This window comes from Alosa sapidissima, chromosome 17 (assembly GCF_018492685.1).
Source record: "Alosa sapidissima isolate fAloSap1 chromosome 17, fAloSap1.pri, whole genome shotgun sequence".
Lineage (NCBI taxonomy): Eukaryota > Metazoa > Chordata > Actinopteri > Clupeiformes > Clupeidae > Alosa > Alosa sapidissima.
The window spans coordinates 19,353,657-19,369,269 of record NC_055973.1 but is presented as its reverse complement, the minus strand read 5'-3'; the positions used below and the strand labels follow the sequence as shown (position 1 = coordinate 19,369,269).

The 15,613-nt window shown below is 43.5% G+C and overlaps 1 protein-coding gene across 1 annotated transcript in view; it reads left to right on the top strand.

Annotated features, from left to right (window-relative positions):
• Window positions 1-15,229, top strand: part of si:dkey-103g5.4 — a 25,739-nt gene extending 10,510 nt beyond the window's left edge. The window contains exons 18-25 of the mRNA XM_042068853.1: window positions 1,088-1,198; window positions 1,781-1,840; window positions 4,812-4,928; window positions 7,726-7,877; window positions 8,007-8,093; window positions 8,596-8,742; window positions 13,846-14,037; window positions 14,989-15,229. Of these exons, the coding sequence (XP_041924787.1) occupies window positions 1,088-1,198; window positions 1,781-1,840; window positions 4,812-4,928; window positions 7,726-7,877; window positions 8,007-8,093; window positions 8,596-8,742; window positions 13,846-14,037; window positions 14,989-15,090 (968 nt within the window). The 3' untranslated portion in view covers window positions 15,091-15,229. The remainder of the gene's footprint in view (window positions 1-1,087; window positions 1,199-1,780; window positions 1,841-4,811; window positions 4,929-7,725; window positions 7,878-8,006; window positions 8,094-8,595; window positions 8,743-13,845; window positions 14,038-14,988) is intronic.
• The last annotated feature ends 384 nt before the right edge of the window (window positions 15,230-15,613 follow it).

The window sequence follows — 15,613 nt, the reverse complement described above, 5'->3', positions numbered from 1 at the left end:
CACACACACACACACACACACACACACACACACACACACACAGTGCTATACATACTGTACAACTGTCTTTCATGGACAAGAATAATGAGTAGTTTGCTTGATTGCAGTTGATTCCATTTTTGCTAAGCACAGATAGCTATTTCTGATTCTATGCTTGCTAGTTTTCCAATAATATTATTTAAACATCAAATTCACCATTTGTACACCATTTGGCAAAATGAAATACTGTGTTTATTTTGTTAATTCATTAGCTTGTGTGACTGACTACATACCCAACAGAGCTGCTGAGAGGAAATGGCGTAAATCCAGAGATGGAAATGTTCCACTGTTCCACTTGCAACAAAAGCATTCTATCAGAGCGAGATAGAGAGCGCCACTGATAGCACGTTCTACTTTTCTACTTTCATGTTTCTCAATCCTCCACCACCACCATCAGCTGCTTCACTGTCAGCAGATGACTTTGCAACATTTTTCACTGAAAAAGTTGCTAAAATAAGTGCTCAGTTTGATTAATCTAACAGGAGGGCTTTGCCTTGTGTTGGCATGATGGCATCGTTGGACTCTTTCTCTCCTTTGGTTGGTTTACTTTATTACCTAGCAACTGCTGCGCAACCATGACCCCAGACCCCACTTTGTAGTTACACACGCATGACACGCCTGTCTGGCCTAGTTGCTCTGTAGGCTAATATAGAAAGGCACAGCAGGGATAGGAGTCCAAAGCGAGTGCATCAGGGCAACTATTAAAGGATAATTCCAGTATTTAGCACTTTGAGTCCCTTTTCTGATTTGTTTTGGATGAACTACAGTGGTGGACACCGAAATTTTGACGATAGGTCCTGTCTTGACTTTTCTGACTCGTTTTCAATCGCCTTTGACAGACTACTTCAGAGTGGCTGCCTCTATATAGTAGCTTTTCAATCAACCTATTATTCACTATGGTTGCCAGCCTATCAGAAAAGGGTATTTCTTATTCCCAGGGCACAATCAATTTAAAATCGATTATACCGACATCTCCATCGGTATGTTGCTGAGAGGTGGACCACCTGATTGACTGTGTGCTTTTTGTGCCACCTGGTGGCCGCTACAGGAGTCTCACCTCAGTCCCTGAAGGAGCAGCTTAAGCCCCGTCCATCAGAAGAGCAAGATGGACCATTGGCAAAGGAGCCACAAGACAAGAGTCCAACCAATTACAATACAGGTAGCCTCGAATAATGCTCAGATTAGATGGTCATCCATGGGTGGATTATGAACTTTCGGGCCCCTGGGCCCAGATGTATTAAGGGCCCCCCACTAATTGTCGTATATGTGGGAGGGGGGGTTTGGGGGTCCTCCCCCAGAATATTTTTAATTTGTTTGATGTGATTTCCTGTATTCTGGTGCATTTTGGGGATGGCCAATACTAAATTCAATCAGATTCATAGCCTACATCCTGATTTGTTGATATTGAGGCAATGATTCCATGCAAAGGCTTGGGCTTCAGGGCCCTCTGACCCCTTGGGCCCCTGGGCCTGGGCCCGGTAGGCCCGTGCAGTAATCCATCCCTGTGGTCATCAAGTCCAAATGAAATATTTGGACAACAAAATGATTTACTGTTTTTTTAGTGAATAAGAATAGAATTAAAGTGTGTGTGTGTGTGTGTGTGCCTACAGTATGTGTAGGTGTGTGTGCTTTTGGCTCTTTTGTGTGTGTGTGTGTGTGTGTGTGTGTGTGTGTGTGTGTGTGTGTGTGTGTGTGTGTGTGTGTGGTGATATTCTCAGGCCTGTTACTCTCTCCCACTCAGACTTGCTGGCCATGAGGGGCAGTACTCCATCAGGTCCCATTAGTATTCCTGTACTGACCGGTCAGTCTCACTGTTCTGCTTTGATCAGTCTCTCTCTCTCTCTCTCTCTCTCTGTCTCTCTCTCTCTTTGTGTGTGTGTATGTGTGTGTTTTTAATTCATCAGCTATGGTGTACCTGATTTTAACAATACATGGCTCTTTCTAGTGGAGGGACTTGGAACGACACTGAACTGTCACTGTTTGGGCACTAGGTGACGCTAAAAAGCAATGAAATGGCGTGTGTCCCTCTGGGTCAGTCGGTCGGTCTCATTCATGGATAGCAAAATTAAACATTTTCCATACAGAATGAAAAAAATGTATTTAACCTCTGTACTCAAGTACACTGTACAGGTTCTGGGGCCGTATTCACAAAGAATTTTAAGGCTAAAAGTAGCTCCTAAGTGGCGAATTTAGGAGCAACTCCTACAAATAATGGGCGTGTCACTCCTAACTTTTCACTAAAAGTAATTCACGAAGCATTTTAGACCTAAAAGTAGCACCTACGTCTGGGACAGCTTAAAAGAAGTCGAGAGGACTCCTAACTCACTAAGACCTATTCACAAACAGCTTTTTGTGGCATTTCACATCGCGATGTTTTGAAATGCGTATGCGGCAACAGGAGCTTCCATCTTTCCATCCTCACGAGTAAACAATTTTGCATTGTAGGCATAAAAGGGATGCAATAATGCCACCAACACCAACAACCAAAACTACTCATTGTCAACAGGTAAATTAAATGTAACGTTTCATTGTGAATCAAATTAAAATGTTCTCCTCTTTGCAAACGTAGGCATATGGTGACAGATTAATTTAATAATGTTGCAAGGATACTTGGAGGTGTTTGGAATCATTCCCGCGTTACAATCACCAGCCAATCAAGGTGGTCACTTCAGTCAAGCTTGTGCATGAGTAATGACGTCATCCATAGCAACGAAGACTCACTCTTAGTGAATAACTTTTAAGAGAAAACTCCTAGCTAAAATCTTTTAGTGCGATTTAGGAGTACTCCTAGTGGTAAGATAAAAGGCTTTGTGAATACGGCCCCTGACATGTACTGAAACTATAAAAGTGAAAAGTATCCTAGCCTTTTTGAAGGGCGATTTTATTGGCTGTTTCTGTTAGAAGGAGTTGACTGTAGCCTACATAGATATTACAATCTAACAACTGTAACTCTACACAAAATACTTTACTGCCCCTTAAAATAACAGGTACGCTTGTTGTTGTACCAAGCCTAGGATGAACTTGCAGACAAACAAACATTCCTTTTGAGGTAAACTTCCTGGCAGAATTGGCCTAGTTAACGGCAAATACCAAAACAAAGAATAAGACGTTTTGTCATCTGTAGGCCTACTGTACACCTGGAAGCCAGCCTAATTTAACCCCGCCCAGAAAATCTGAGGTCGGGAAATTCGGTCTGGACAAGCAACTATGTACAAACCAGAATGGCTCACACCAATAAAATTCTCTGTGCAGTATTTATTCGATGAGGAACAGGTGAGCAGCGGTGTCTAGTCTATCACGTCACCTGAGCGTGCTTCGGTTGATTTTGTTTACAACAAATAGGTTGTTGCTATAGAGAAGCTATACATTTAGATTTTGCTATTGCGTCTGTTGTACAAGATATTGACAGCGCAATTACTTTAAAAAATGATCAAAAACAAAACAAACTAAACCAGGGAAGAAAAGGGATATTTTGGCTATTTTCCCAACAGAATTCATGGTAGGCTATGTCATTGCTCTGATTTGTTAGTTCAGTTACACTTTACTTGAAGGTATCTACATAAGAGTGACATGACACTGTCATGAACATGTCATAAACATTATAAACAAGTCATAAACGTTTATGACACAGCGCTTCTGTCATTAAGTGTCATTCGGTTTTTGTCATGACAAGTTAGGGTTAGGGTTTGTTAAAGGAGTTCGGTCTCATACAGAACTACTGAGGTGCCTGAGCCCGGGGAAAGTAGGGTTAAAGTTAGGGTTCATGTGTCATGACAGTGTCGTGTTCATGACAGTGTCATGTCACTCTTATGTAGATACCTTCAAGTAAAGTGTTATCGTTAGTTTTATCCAGCAGAGGCATTTCCCCCCCTGTATCGGTTGAAAAAAACTCCCCATAATCCTGTCCCACTCAAGCAGTATAACACTCAAATTCTGACTAGTATTGAGTATGATTACATCAGGCTATAGAAAGCACCAAGGTTCAAATAATAAACGGAATCAGTTCAAGAACGCGTTCTCCGTTGGTCAAAAAACGCCCTGACAAACTCACTCTCTCTCAGACATGTGGTTCCACAGAGCCACTGAAGCCCGTCTCATCTGAGGCCCATCGGCAGGCCAACAACAGGAAGTGTGTGTTTGTGATTGCTGACATTTTTTGGGCATTACTGGAATCTGGATTCCTCCCACACACTCCTCTTTTTAACTGTTAGGGCATCTGGTCCAACAAATTCATACAGTATCATCCATAGAGAATGACATTCTCACGAGCGTGAATACAGCTCTCTCTCTGTGTGTGTGTGTGTGTGTGTGTGTGTGTGTGTGTGTGTGTGTGCGCATGCATGTGTGCTGAAGGTCAGATAGAGTCTGAGCTTTATAGCGCCTTTAGTCTCTGGCTGCGCTATGATTCCCTGTGTATAGTTTCTGCTAACTAAAATCTCTCCACTCTCACTGTGTTTGTGCTGGATGTTGTGTGTGGTGCATACTTCTTCATATTTCCAATCAAGGTTTTTTTAAAAAGAAAAGTAATCAGACCACCCAGTCCAAAGTACACAGTGATTTAGATATATTCTCTTTCTAGTGTTTGTTTTTACAGTTCTGTTGTATTTTGTGTGAGAACAGTTTTTATTTATTTCTCTTATATTATTTATTGGTTTGTGTGTGTGTGTGTATGTGTGTTGTAGAGGCAGAGTGGGCGTGTGTGTTGGATCTGTGCTGTATTATATTATATATATATATGTGTGTGTGTGTGTGTGTGTGTGTGTGTGTTGTAGAGGCAGAGTGGGTGCATGTGCTGGAGCTGTCTCCCCTCTTCCAGCTGCTCTGTGGTCTGGAGCAGCAGCTCCGGTGTCGAGCCAAAGAAATGGGTCTCTTCAAAGGACACGGCACCAGTGAGCAAGATATGCACTCTCTCACACACACACACACCAGAGACACACACGGACCAGAGACACGCACACACACCAGAGACACACACAATGAGATGAGCCTCTTCAAAGGACACAACACCAGTGAGCAGGAAACACTCACACACATACACACACACACACACACACACACCAGAGACACACACAAAGAGATGAGTCACTTCAAAGGAGACAGCACCAATGAGTAGCATACACACACACACACACACACACACACACCAGAGACACGCACACACACCAGAGACACACACAAAGAGATGACACTCTTCAAAGAACACGGCACCAGTGAGTAGCACAGACACACACACACACACACACACACACACACACACACCAGAGACATACACAAAGAGATGAGTCTCTTTAAAGGACACGGCACCTGTGAGCAGGATACACTCACACACACACACACACACACCAGAGACACACACAAAGAGATGAGTCTCTTCAAAGGAGACGGCACCAGTGAGTAGCACACTGTCACAACCACCTGGCTCAAAGTAGCTGTGACATTAAATGGGAGACCACACTGTAGCGATATGTTCAATAATATACGTTTATTTTAACATTAAAAGATAAAGTCAGTATAGTGTATGGAAAAGGATAGTGTAATGCAAAGTATGTCTAGGGGTGATCAAACAAAAGTGTAAAACGCAACGTCGGTGTGAGGAGCGATGGGCTGAGGCTCTCCCCAGCGGAGCAGCCACGGAGTGACCAGGAACCAGGAATAAGCATCAGAGGGTCAGAGCAGAGAGAGTCCATTACCCATGAGGTCTTCTTTATAGGGCCACCCATTACTCCCAGCACCAATGGGCACAGTCCATGATCTGCAGATTGGTAACAAGGCAGCACAGACGAAAGGGGCAGAGCCCCAACAGGCATTAGAAAAGGTGTAATACTGGGAATGACCAGCAGGGCCTTAACAACACACACACTCACACACAGACACCCTGAAATCGTTCAAAGCTCAACGTTATTGAAGGACGTCTCATTTGTCTACCAGAGGAGGTAAGTAACGAGGAGAGTGAAGAAAGGGCCAATACGGTAGGGAAACAGAGGTGCATCCTACCCGGAAGCGGGCTCAGTTGGAATGAGAGACCATTGGCCCAAACTGCCAAGGTGTAAATGTATTTCCCATTCCTGGATGTTTATTAACTTTCGATGTAAAACAAGTTTGTAACGATTTATTAGCGACAATAAATGACTCGATAGACCAAGAAAAGATCATATGCTGGAATTATCATGAACTACCAAATAAAGTATTTATTTAAAAGTAACCAAAAGCAATAAATAAGCATTACCAAAAGATGTCTAGGGGAAAGTAAGAGCATGTATGCCAGTGTGTTCAAGTGGATGCGTGTATGCCAAAGACAGTATAATGTTCCAAGATAGAAAGAAAGTGCCAGTGGGAGAGAGATAACCCAGAGGTGCCTGCAACAGAATGTGCCTAACAGAAAAGTGCCCAAATCAAGAGAGAGAACAACCCCTTAAATACCCACACACCTTCACCAGGTGTGTATGATTAGCTAATTTGGGCAAGCTAGGGCTGCATTGCCCATGCAATGGCCATGTCAGGCCTGAAGGGGCACAGGGGGTCGTAACACCTACTTAAAATGTAATACTGTTAACATCTTTTATTGACACACTAACAAATATCACTGACATTTTCCTCCAAAGCACCTTCTGTCTTGGTTCAAGTCGCCAACAAGGTCTTTTTGATAGGGTGCAGTGGCGAACTTCTTGTAAACTTAATGGTTTCGCCACAATATAGCAGTGTTTCCTCTACGTTTATTTCAGCATGGTGGCCCGCCACGGTATCAGAATCAGGACAGATGCACAATGTAGTTGCAGTTGCTTTTTAAATAATCCTGCCGACGTATCCTCCCCTGCTGGCTGCCGCTCACATTGCAATTTCACAACAATTAGAAGTGAGTATCCTACTCCCGAAATAACTACCTACTGCTAGCACTGTAATAACTGAGAAATATTCGTTCAATTTGCGGCGCCACTGAGGGAACACGGAACATACTGTATATCCTCTGTAGGCCTATATCGCATAAAGGCTACTGCGAACTCAGGGAAGGACAAAACGCAAGGTATGGGGCCTGCAGGCTTAAGCGTGGACTTTACTGGACTGCACTCAATGTCCTGAGTTTGATGTAGATCCGTCAGAGACGATAGTAGGGAAGAAATAGCAATGTCTGCACCTGAAGAAACCTGGGAATATTTAGTAGGCTATATGGGTGGCTGACTGACTGCGTGTGAGCGGGGTGGGGGTGGGGGGGTTGCTGATGAGATGGCAAGACGGGATAGGGTGTTGGCACCAATCCAGGGAAAGAGGGGTGCTGGAGAGCCAGGCACATGTGTCTCTGGTGTGTGTGCGTTAGACTTCTACCAGCACTGTGCAGATGCGCAACAAGAAGTTGAATGCACCCACTGATTTGACGCAACTGGAACACAATATAAGGCAATGCGCTGCCTTCAGAAACAGCCCTTGTTATAACCTCTCTGTACACTTTCAAAGTGAAGAAACTAGGCCAACACGAACATAAAGGGCCTTCTAGTGGCTGTTATGAAAAGGGTTAAGGACACAGCAACTGAGATTAAGCTAAACTAGACTGATTAAACCAGAGATACTGATGACTAAAGATTTGGCTAAGATAGCGACAGAACTATTGCCTCATTAACTCTAGCGCAGTGTTGTGTACAGAGGTCTGTTTGTTGTTTACGCTAGGCCTCGTGGCATGTTTGTGTATTGCAGACAGGGGGCGCTCTTATTTAGACTTCCTGGACGCTCAGTGGGAGTGTGAGGGGCAGCTTGAGGCTGTCAGTCAAGAGAGTCTAAACACTCGAGAGTTTCTCATCTACCAACACGGCCATTTCCTGCTGCATATGCTACACTCTCAGAAAGTGGTAAGACACACACACAAGCTTGAGCTTGATTAAACTTAAACTTGAACTGTGACAAATATTTCAATTGTTCTTTCCTGTAATCAAGGTAAATTACATGGTGGTGGTGTATGCTTGTGTCTTGTCTGACAGGTTCCCCTGGTGAAGCTTCAGATAGCCTCCAAATTACCCCATAATGACTACCTCCAAAATGCCTTCAGAAACTCCTTCTCCTATCAGGCAAGCACAGCCAAGAGCTTAGTGGCTCTAGAGGCTGTTGGGCTCTTTTGGATAAACATCATCAATAATATTTATTCCTCTCCAATCTAAAACACAGAAAGGAAGTTCTAGATCTAAATTGGCCAATATGGCATGTATAATCTACATGTAATCTCTGTGTGTGTCTCCATGCGTGGTTGTGTGTGTATGTATGTATGTATGTGTGTGTATGCATCTGTGTGTGTGTGTGTGTGTGTGTGTGTATACATGTAAGTGTGTGTGTGTGTGCTTGTGTATGCATCTGTGTGTGTTAGTGTGTGTGTATGAATCTGTACGTGCATGTGTGTGTTTGTGTGTGTATACATGTAAGTGTGTTTGTGTGTGTATGTGTGTATGCATCTGTACGTGCATGTGTGAGTGTACCGGTATGTGTACACATGTAAGTGTGTGTGTGCATATGCACCTGTGCGTGTGTGTATGTATCTGTGCGTGCATGTGTGTGTGTATGTGCGTGTTGTCCCAGGCGGAGGAGGAGATGCTGAGTGTACGTCAGCAGAGGCTGCAGTCGGTGGGCGGTTTCTCTCTGGTGCTCCTGCACTGCCTGGCCCACATCGCCTGTGGGGACATGCACTCCGACAACAGCCCTGCCTTCCAGAGGACCTTCTTCAAGGTGCAGCACACACACACACACAAACACACACACATCAACAGTGGGGACATGCGGTTCGGAGAATAGCAAGAGGTAGGCTCATGCTGTTAAGTGTACTGTACGTGTTAAATATATTATTTACATTGCAATACTCATAAATGAAAACTTAATAAATTAATATTTCTTTATATTTTTTATTTGTAATCTTATTACAACAAAAAAATCACAGAAACACTGTGTAGCAGTTCTTAACACTGGTACAAACACATGTATTTCCAGTTCATTCCTTGAGCATCAATTAATGTGTCTCTCTTTTGTAAACATGAATATGTGCTCTCTCTTTGGACGGAGTGTATTTTGAAACCAAACTGGTGTGGTTGATTTTGCAGGATAGGAGACAGAGCAAAGAGTGCTGTTATTCATGTTCATGCGATTTTCTGTAACTCTCTTTTTTACCATGCTGAAATTCCTCTCTGAGGAGGCATTGCTATGTAGCCTGACGTAGCCATACTCAATTCTAGTCAGAATTTGAGTCTGATACTGCTCCAATAAATCTAGCATTAGCTTACTAATCAGATAAACTTACCCTTGATGAGTTGAGTTATTTTGGTCCTTCCAGAGGAATATTTCCACACTCGCAGTGAAGTAATCACAAAAAGCTAATTTCTACATTACCCTCATTTCCAGTTCGGCTTGCATCACGTTTTCTGCTTCTGTCTTTCCTTTCGTTATGAAGGATGAGATTGCCTGTGTGCCCTTACTTGCCTCTGCTGCGCGATGGTGCCGCTGTGTTTTAATGTGCTGGCTAATGTCATTTTTCCGCCGTGGCCTACATTAAAGTCAATGTGACACACAAAAAGCGTGGAGGTTGTCGATATGGGTAAAATGCATGTAAATTGTTGTCCAATATTGTTGACATTTACAGCTATATTTCGGTTTCTTCGCGGGAACACCGCCTTCACCTGCCATTTCTATTAGCGTGCTTTCGGATTAATCTTTCCGCGATTGCGCAACTGGGTTATTGGTTGCCAGGTTGAGGTGACAAACTGGTTGAAATTGTATATGGTGTGTGGATTGTGTGAATATAATGCGTTTAATACAAGATCTCGCAACTGGTCAACATTAGACAAACATATTGGCCCGATTATTCATAAAAGAGTTTGGACCATGCAAATTACGGGAGTTTCCCAGGAGAAATAACAAACCAGTAGGGATCCGGTGGATAGGGCTAAAAAACGGGAGAAACCTTGGAAAAACGTGTTCTAGTGATCTAGTTGACGTGACAGCGCAGCGACTCCAGTACAACTCCCATGATTTCTGTCCGACTGTGTAATCGCACGGAAATCGTACAATGTACAGTGGCACTCTTCAGGTGCTTGCACACCACCTCAACAAACATCAAGATACTTCAAGAAACGCAAACAGTTGGGCCTAGTGTGCACCATCAGTCTGTGTTTGTTGGGTGGAGTAGTTCAAGTTCTTTTCAATTACTGTCTGAAGTGGAACTTTTCCGTACAAGACCACTCTCTCTACAATCATCATTACTGCAATCAAAGGTACTACTAGCACACTATTAAGACAATGACCAATATGTCACATAAACTTAAATTAGCCTACTAAGCAAAGCCAAACAGTGATTGCATTGCTAGAGAAGGCTAATTTATCCTACCGTCATGTGACAACATTTTTTAAATTTGATTACAATATGGGGACTGTGTAAAAATGCCCCTAGTCTCATTTCATTCCAATGTCCACCCGTGCATTGCAGATCTTGAGTAGTTAGACCAGAACACAATTAGGTTTACTATCAAACAGAGTTAAACCGATCAGTTCTGAGAAGGGAACTCCATATTCATATTCAACTCCACCTCAGATCTTCAGCCTTTCCAATACCTATCACACAACATCTCATATTGGTCAGCTCAAGCATAGCCTACTCTTCATTTCAGACGAAGGGGTACCCATCACCTGTCACAGGTTCCAGACTCTTTTAAAATCTATCTTAGTCAAATCTGGTTTTCTCACAGACCGCTACTCTGCGCATCCATTCAGGATAGGAGCTGCTACAACAGCCGCACGCCTATCAGAGCAGCAAATCAAAATACTGGGCCGTTGGTCCTCAGATCAGTTCTGCATCCACTCCAAACTAGCGGATCTACGACTTGCTCTGTAAGCGCTAATGTAATTTCAGTAGTGGGCTTCCTTTCTGCTCTGTAGGGTGCAAGCGGCCATCGCTCTATCATGATCTCTGCTTCAGGCATTCCAGGACCACGGCCAGCTACCTTGCCAAACACGCTTATATATATATTTGATCCCGTGATGGAAATTTGGTCTCTGCATTTAAACCAATCGGTAAATTAGTGAAACACAAACAGCACACAGTGTACACACAGTGAGGTGAAGCACACACTAATCCCGGCGCAGTGAGCTGCCTGCTACAACGGCGGCGCTCGGGGAGCAATGAGGGGTTGGGTGCCTTGCTCAAGGGCACTTCAGCGGTGCCTACTGGTCGGGGCTCGAACCAGCAACCCTCCGGTCATAAGTCCAGAGTGCTAACCAGTGGGCCATGGCTGCCCACCAGTGGGCCACGGCTGCCTCACGGCTTAGCTTATACACTCAGCATAGCAATCATACCGACGGGCGAACTAGTGAAGAGCCTTCAGTATTGTATTATATGTCTCATCATCTGTCAGCGAACAGCAGGAGGACCGAAGCGCAAGACTCTTACAAGTTGAAGTGTAGAAAACACACTTTATTTAACAAACTTAACTACAAACTTACGAACATACAGGACTTTGACCAGACAAAACAGAGAGATGATCTGACCAAGGACAGAGGAACAGGGGGGTAGAAATACACAGACTAATTAACAGAAAGACAGAGGACTGGACGAGACCAACAAGACAATAACGGGGAACAAGTGCAAGCAGAAACGGAGGGAAACTAACAAGACAGGAAGTGCAGACCATATAAGGAGAATGGGTCAGACAGGTAAATACAGAGCACATGACAGAACAATATACAGAATGGCCACCAGGGTGGCACAAAGTCTCTAGTCCAGGCCAGATCCTGACATCATCCATTGGCCAGGGGGCCATGTGCAGGGCATGTCACAAACAGGGTGCACTGTTAGGTCAGGTGTAGCGTAATTATTTTCAATCAGTGAAACACACAAATGTGATACATTATAAATATTTGCCAAATTAGCGAATTTTCAAATGTAATTAATCCTAAAATTTCACAACAAACAAATGGGTGTGTATTTGAAAAACAACATTGCTATTTAGTCTGGAAAATTATTTTAATTGATTTGATATGATAACAAAATCACTTGTAACATGGTCTAAACATATTTTACAATAGGTTGATGCTGGTCACTCATTATTTTTTTTGAAGATATCAATCTTTAGTAAATCATAGATGGCCATGGTGTCTGCTCAGGTACAATAATTGTATCTAATGTGCGAGAACCTTTTCAGATTCTCGCCAAAAATATTCCCAAAGATTAACTGTATTTAATGAGCCTGTCATCCTTATATGCTAATAGTGTGTGTGTGTGTGTTTGTGCATGCATGCGTGCGTGTGTTTGTTTGTCCTATATGCAAAGACTTATTAGGCTAAGTTTGATATCATTACATGTGGAATATGTAGATATGCCCTGGCACCGGTTGATGTAGGCAATTTCTCATAAGTAAAAATTGATCATAACCTGTAGTATGTGACCAACAGCTGCATGTTGTATGCTAGATATCTTCAACAATGTTATACTGTAGTACTGTAGATGGTTTACATGGTGACAACTTTTGACAACTATACCCTTACAAGTGATAAAACACATATAATATCTCTAAATCAGTGATTTATTACATTGGTGGGAAGTTAATGTAATAACTTCTTTAACCTTCCTACCAACATAATAACTTCCTGCAAATGTCATAATTATTACGTTGGGGGAAAATTGGGTTTTTACGTTGGCAGTAGGCAACAGTTAATACGTTGGTGGAAGTTGTTACAGCAAGGTTGGGTCAGATTATTTTGACATGTAATCTATTACTGACCACTGATCACATGGCAATTTTTGTAATCAGTACATCAATTGGATTACCCAACACATGTAACGTAATCTGATTACTTTAGGATTACTTTTTACAAAACTTGCACACGACATACACATTCTTATTTTTTTATTTTCTTCATACACAGTCTTGGCTCCTCCATCTTAGGTTTTGATTTGAACCTTTTTCTTGTAAAGAAACTACACAGGCAATTGGATTATAATGACATGTAGTGAACAAACAAATAGGCTGCTTGTCAAATTAAAACATTAGCTAGGCAATCATAAAAAAGTAATCAAGTAATCCCCAACAATGTAACTATAATCTGATTACACATTTTTTTCGTAATCTGGGTTGACTTGATTATTGTAATCTGATTACATAATCCCTTACTACCCAACCCTGGTGTTACAGTGCGCACTGATCCAACTGTTGGTGTTTGATGGACTTTGTTGGCACTTGTTGCGGGGATCACATTGGCCAGCGGCAAGTGTAACGCAACACTCAGACCATAATAAGTTCTATCTCGTTTCTATGGTAACACAAACGGTTTGCCTTAAAGCAACACCAAAGAACTTTTCCACTGTCGCACTCAGGCTGTTTGTTTATCCAGCACCGGCTTTGCAAATAACAATGTCCACAGACAAAGTAGAATATGTTGCATGATTTTATGAAAGTACAATGTATTGCAACATCCGATACAAGTCAAATTTGTAGTTTCTTATGTCTCATTCCATCGAACTACAGATCCGCTACCCGATCTGGCAAACTTACATTGTGCGGTTATAGCCGCTAGAGGGCCGCGAAGCGAATGCAAAAGTGCCGTTCACCCTGTTACGAGTTGATGAACCACTGAAACGATTTTGGAAACATTCTTATACAAAAACTATTTGGTGTTGGTTTAACTGACAATTGAATACGCTCGCGTTGCGATTTGAAAGTTGAACCAAGGTCAACGCTTAGCTTGTTCAACACTAGCGCTAGCTGCCGAACCATAGCGAACAATAGGAAACCTGCCGCTGGTCGATGTGATCCCCGCCTAAGTCTTCATCTCTCTACCCCCTTCCAGACGCTGCAGGTGTGTCTGGAGCAGTTGTTCCATGCCAGACTGGGACTGCCCAGCTCGGGGGTATCTGCCCCAGCAGATAGCTCTCACCTAGATGCCCTGAAAACTACCGAAAGCTCCCATCCAGATGCCCTGAAAATAGCCTCCCTATTCGGCCGGACCCAGATGGTCAGCGGGGATGCTCACACAGACGACGTGAGTATCAACAGCTGAGCCTCTTCTGGTATGCAGATGCGTGTGTGTGTGTGTGTGTGCCTGTGTGTTCATGTGTGTTCATGTGCCCTGTATAGAGTTAGGAACATATAAGTATAAGTATATATACTTTTTTGATCCCATGAGGGAAATTTGGTCTCTGCATTTAACCCAATCGGTGAATTAGTGAAACACAAACAGCACACACAGTGAACACACAGTGAGGTGAAGCACACGCTAATCCCGGCGCAGTGAGCTGCCTGCTACAACGGCGGCGCTCGGGGAGCAGTGAGGGGTTAGGTGCCTTGCTCAAGGGCACTTCAGCTGCGGCCCACTGGTCGGGGCTCGAACCGGCAACCCTCCAGTTACAAGTCCAGAGTGCTAACCAGTGGGCCACGGCTGCCCCCTCTAAACCACATTGTGGTTGTGGTAAGGAATGCAAGCTAAACAGCAGCTACATGAACAGTGGCATGCATGGACAGTTTTATTTTATTACAACAAAACAGCAAATTCTGTCCTAGCATGGCAAAACACAGCAAGATAAGTGTGTGTGTATGTGTGTGTGTGTGTTTCTGTGTCTTTCCCTGATAAACACATCAACAGTCATGTAGCCCTGAGGCAGGATGAAGTGCACAACGTTTGATTCAGACACGATTCCTTAGTTGTGTTTCATGAACCGTGATTCTTTGACTTTAGGATATTTTGTTGACATTGAGCTTTCGCTTTCAGTAAACAAAGCTGAGGAGCAGCCATTTCATTGTGTTTGTGTCAGAAGTGTGTGTGTGTGTGTGTGTGTGTGTGTGTGTGAGCAGCGATTAGGGACTCTTTCCGTACTCCTCCCCCTGTTAGCTTTCAATTTTCCCCTGGTACAAAATTAGGCTTTCAGTTACACTGTATCCCAGTGTGTTTTTGTGTTTACTGTGTGCATGTGTACATGTGTGTGTGTGCATATAGAAGATGTTGGGAATCCTCCGGAGGCACAGACAGGCAGCAGTGTTCCTGCAGCTGGAGGGGCTGTTGAAGGGAAAGGGCCCGGGGGCCCCTGATCCCTGCTGAGGTTATCGCCGTCTCATGGCACACCACTGGAGCCACAGCAAGGAGACACAATCAGCCCTCAGCACAGCCCTAAGCACACACACACACACACACACACACACACACAGCTCTCAGCACAGCACACACATGGCCACACACACACACTGATGCTCTCTCTCTCTTTCACTAACACGCACTCACGGATTCTCTCTCTCTGTCAAACACACATATACACACACACACACTCACACTTACTCGGATGCATCTCACTCACTCACTTTTCTCACCCACTGACTCATTCACACATTCATTCATTTGCTCTTACTCACCCACTCACTCACTTTTTCCACTTTCTTCTGTACATCATATTTCACTTATAGCACTATCTCTCTCTCTCACACACACACATACACACACACACAGACATTGCTCTCTCGCTGGTCTGTGTCGGACACAATGCAGCCCTGTCCTCAGACTGTGGTTGTCTTTCATGTGTGAGGCATCTGGTACTTTCGTGCTCCTAATAATCTGGCTTCCACTTGAG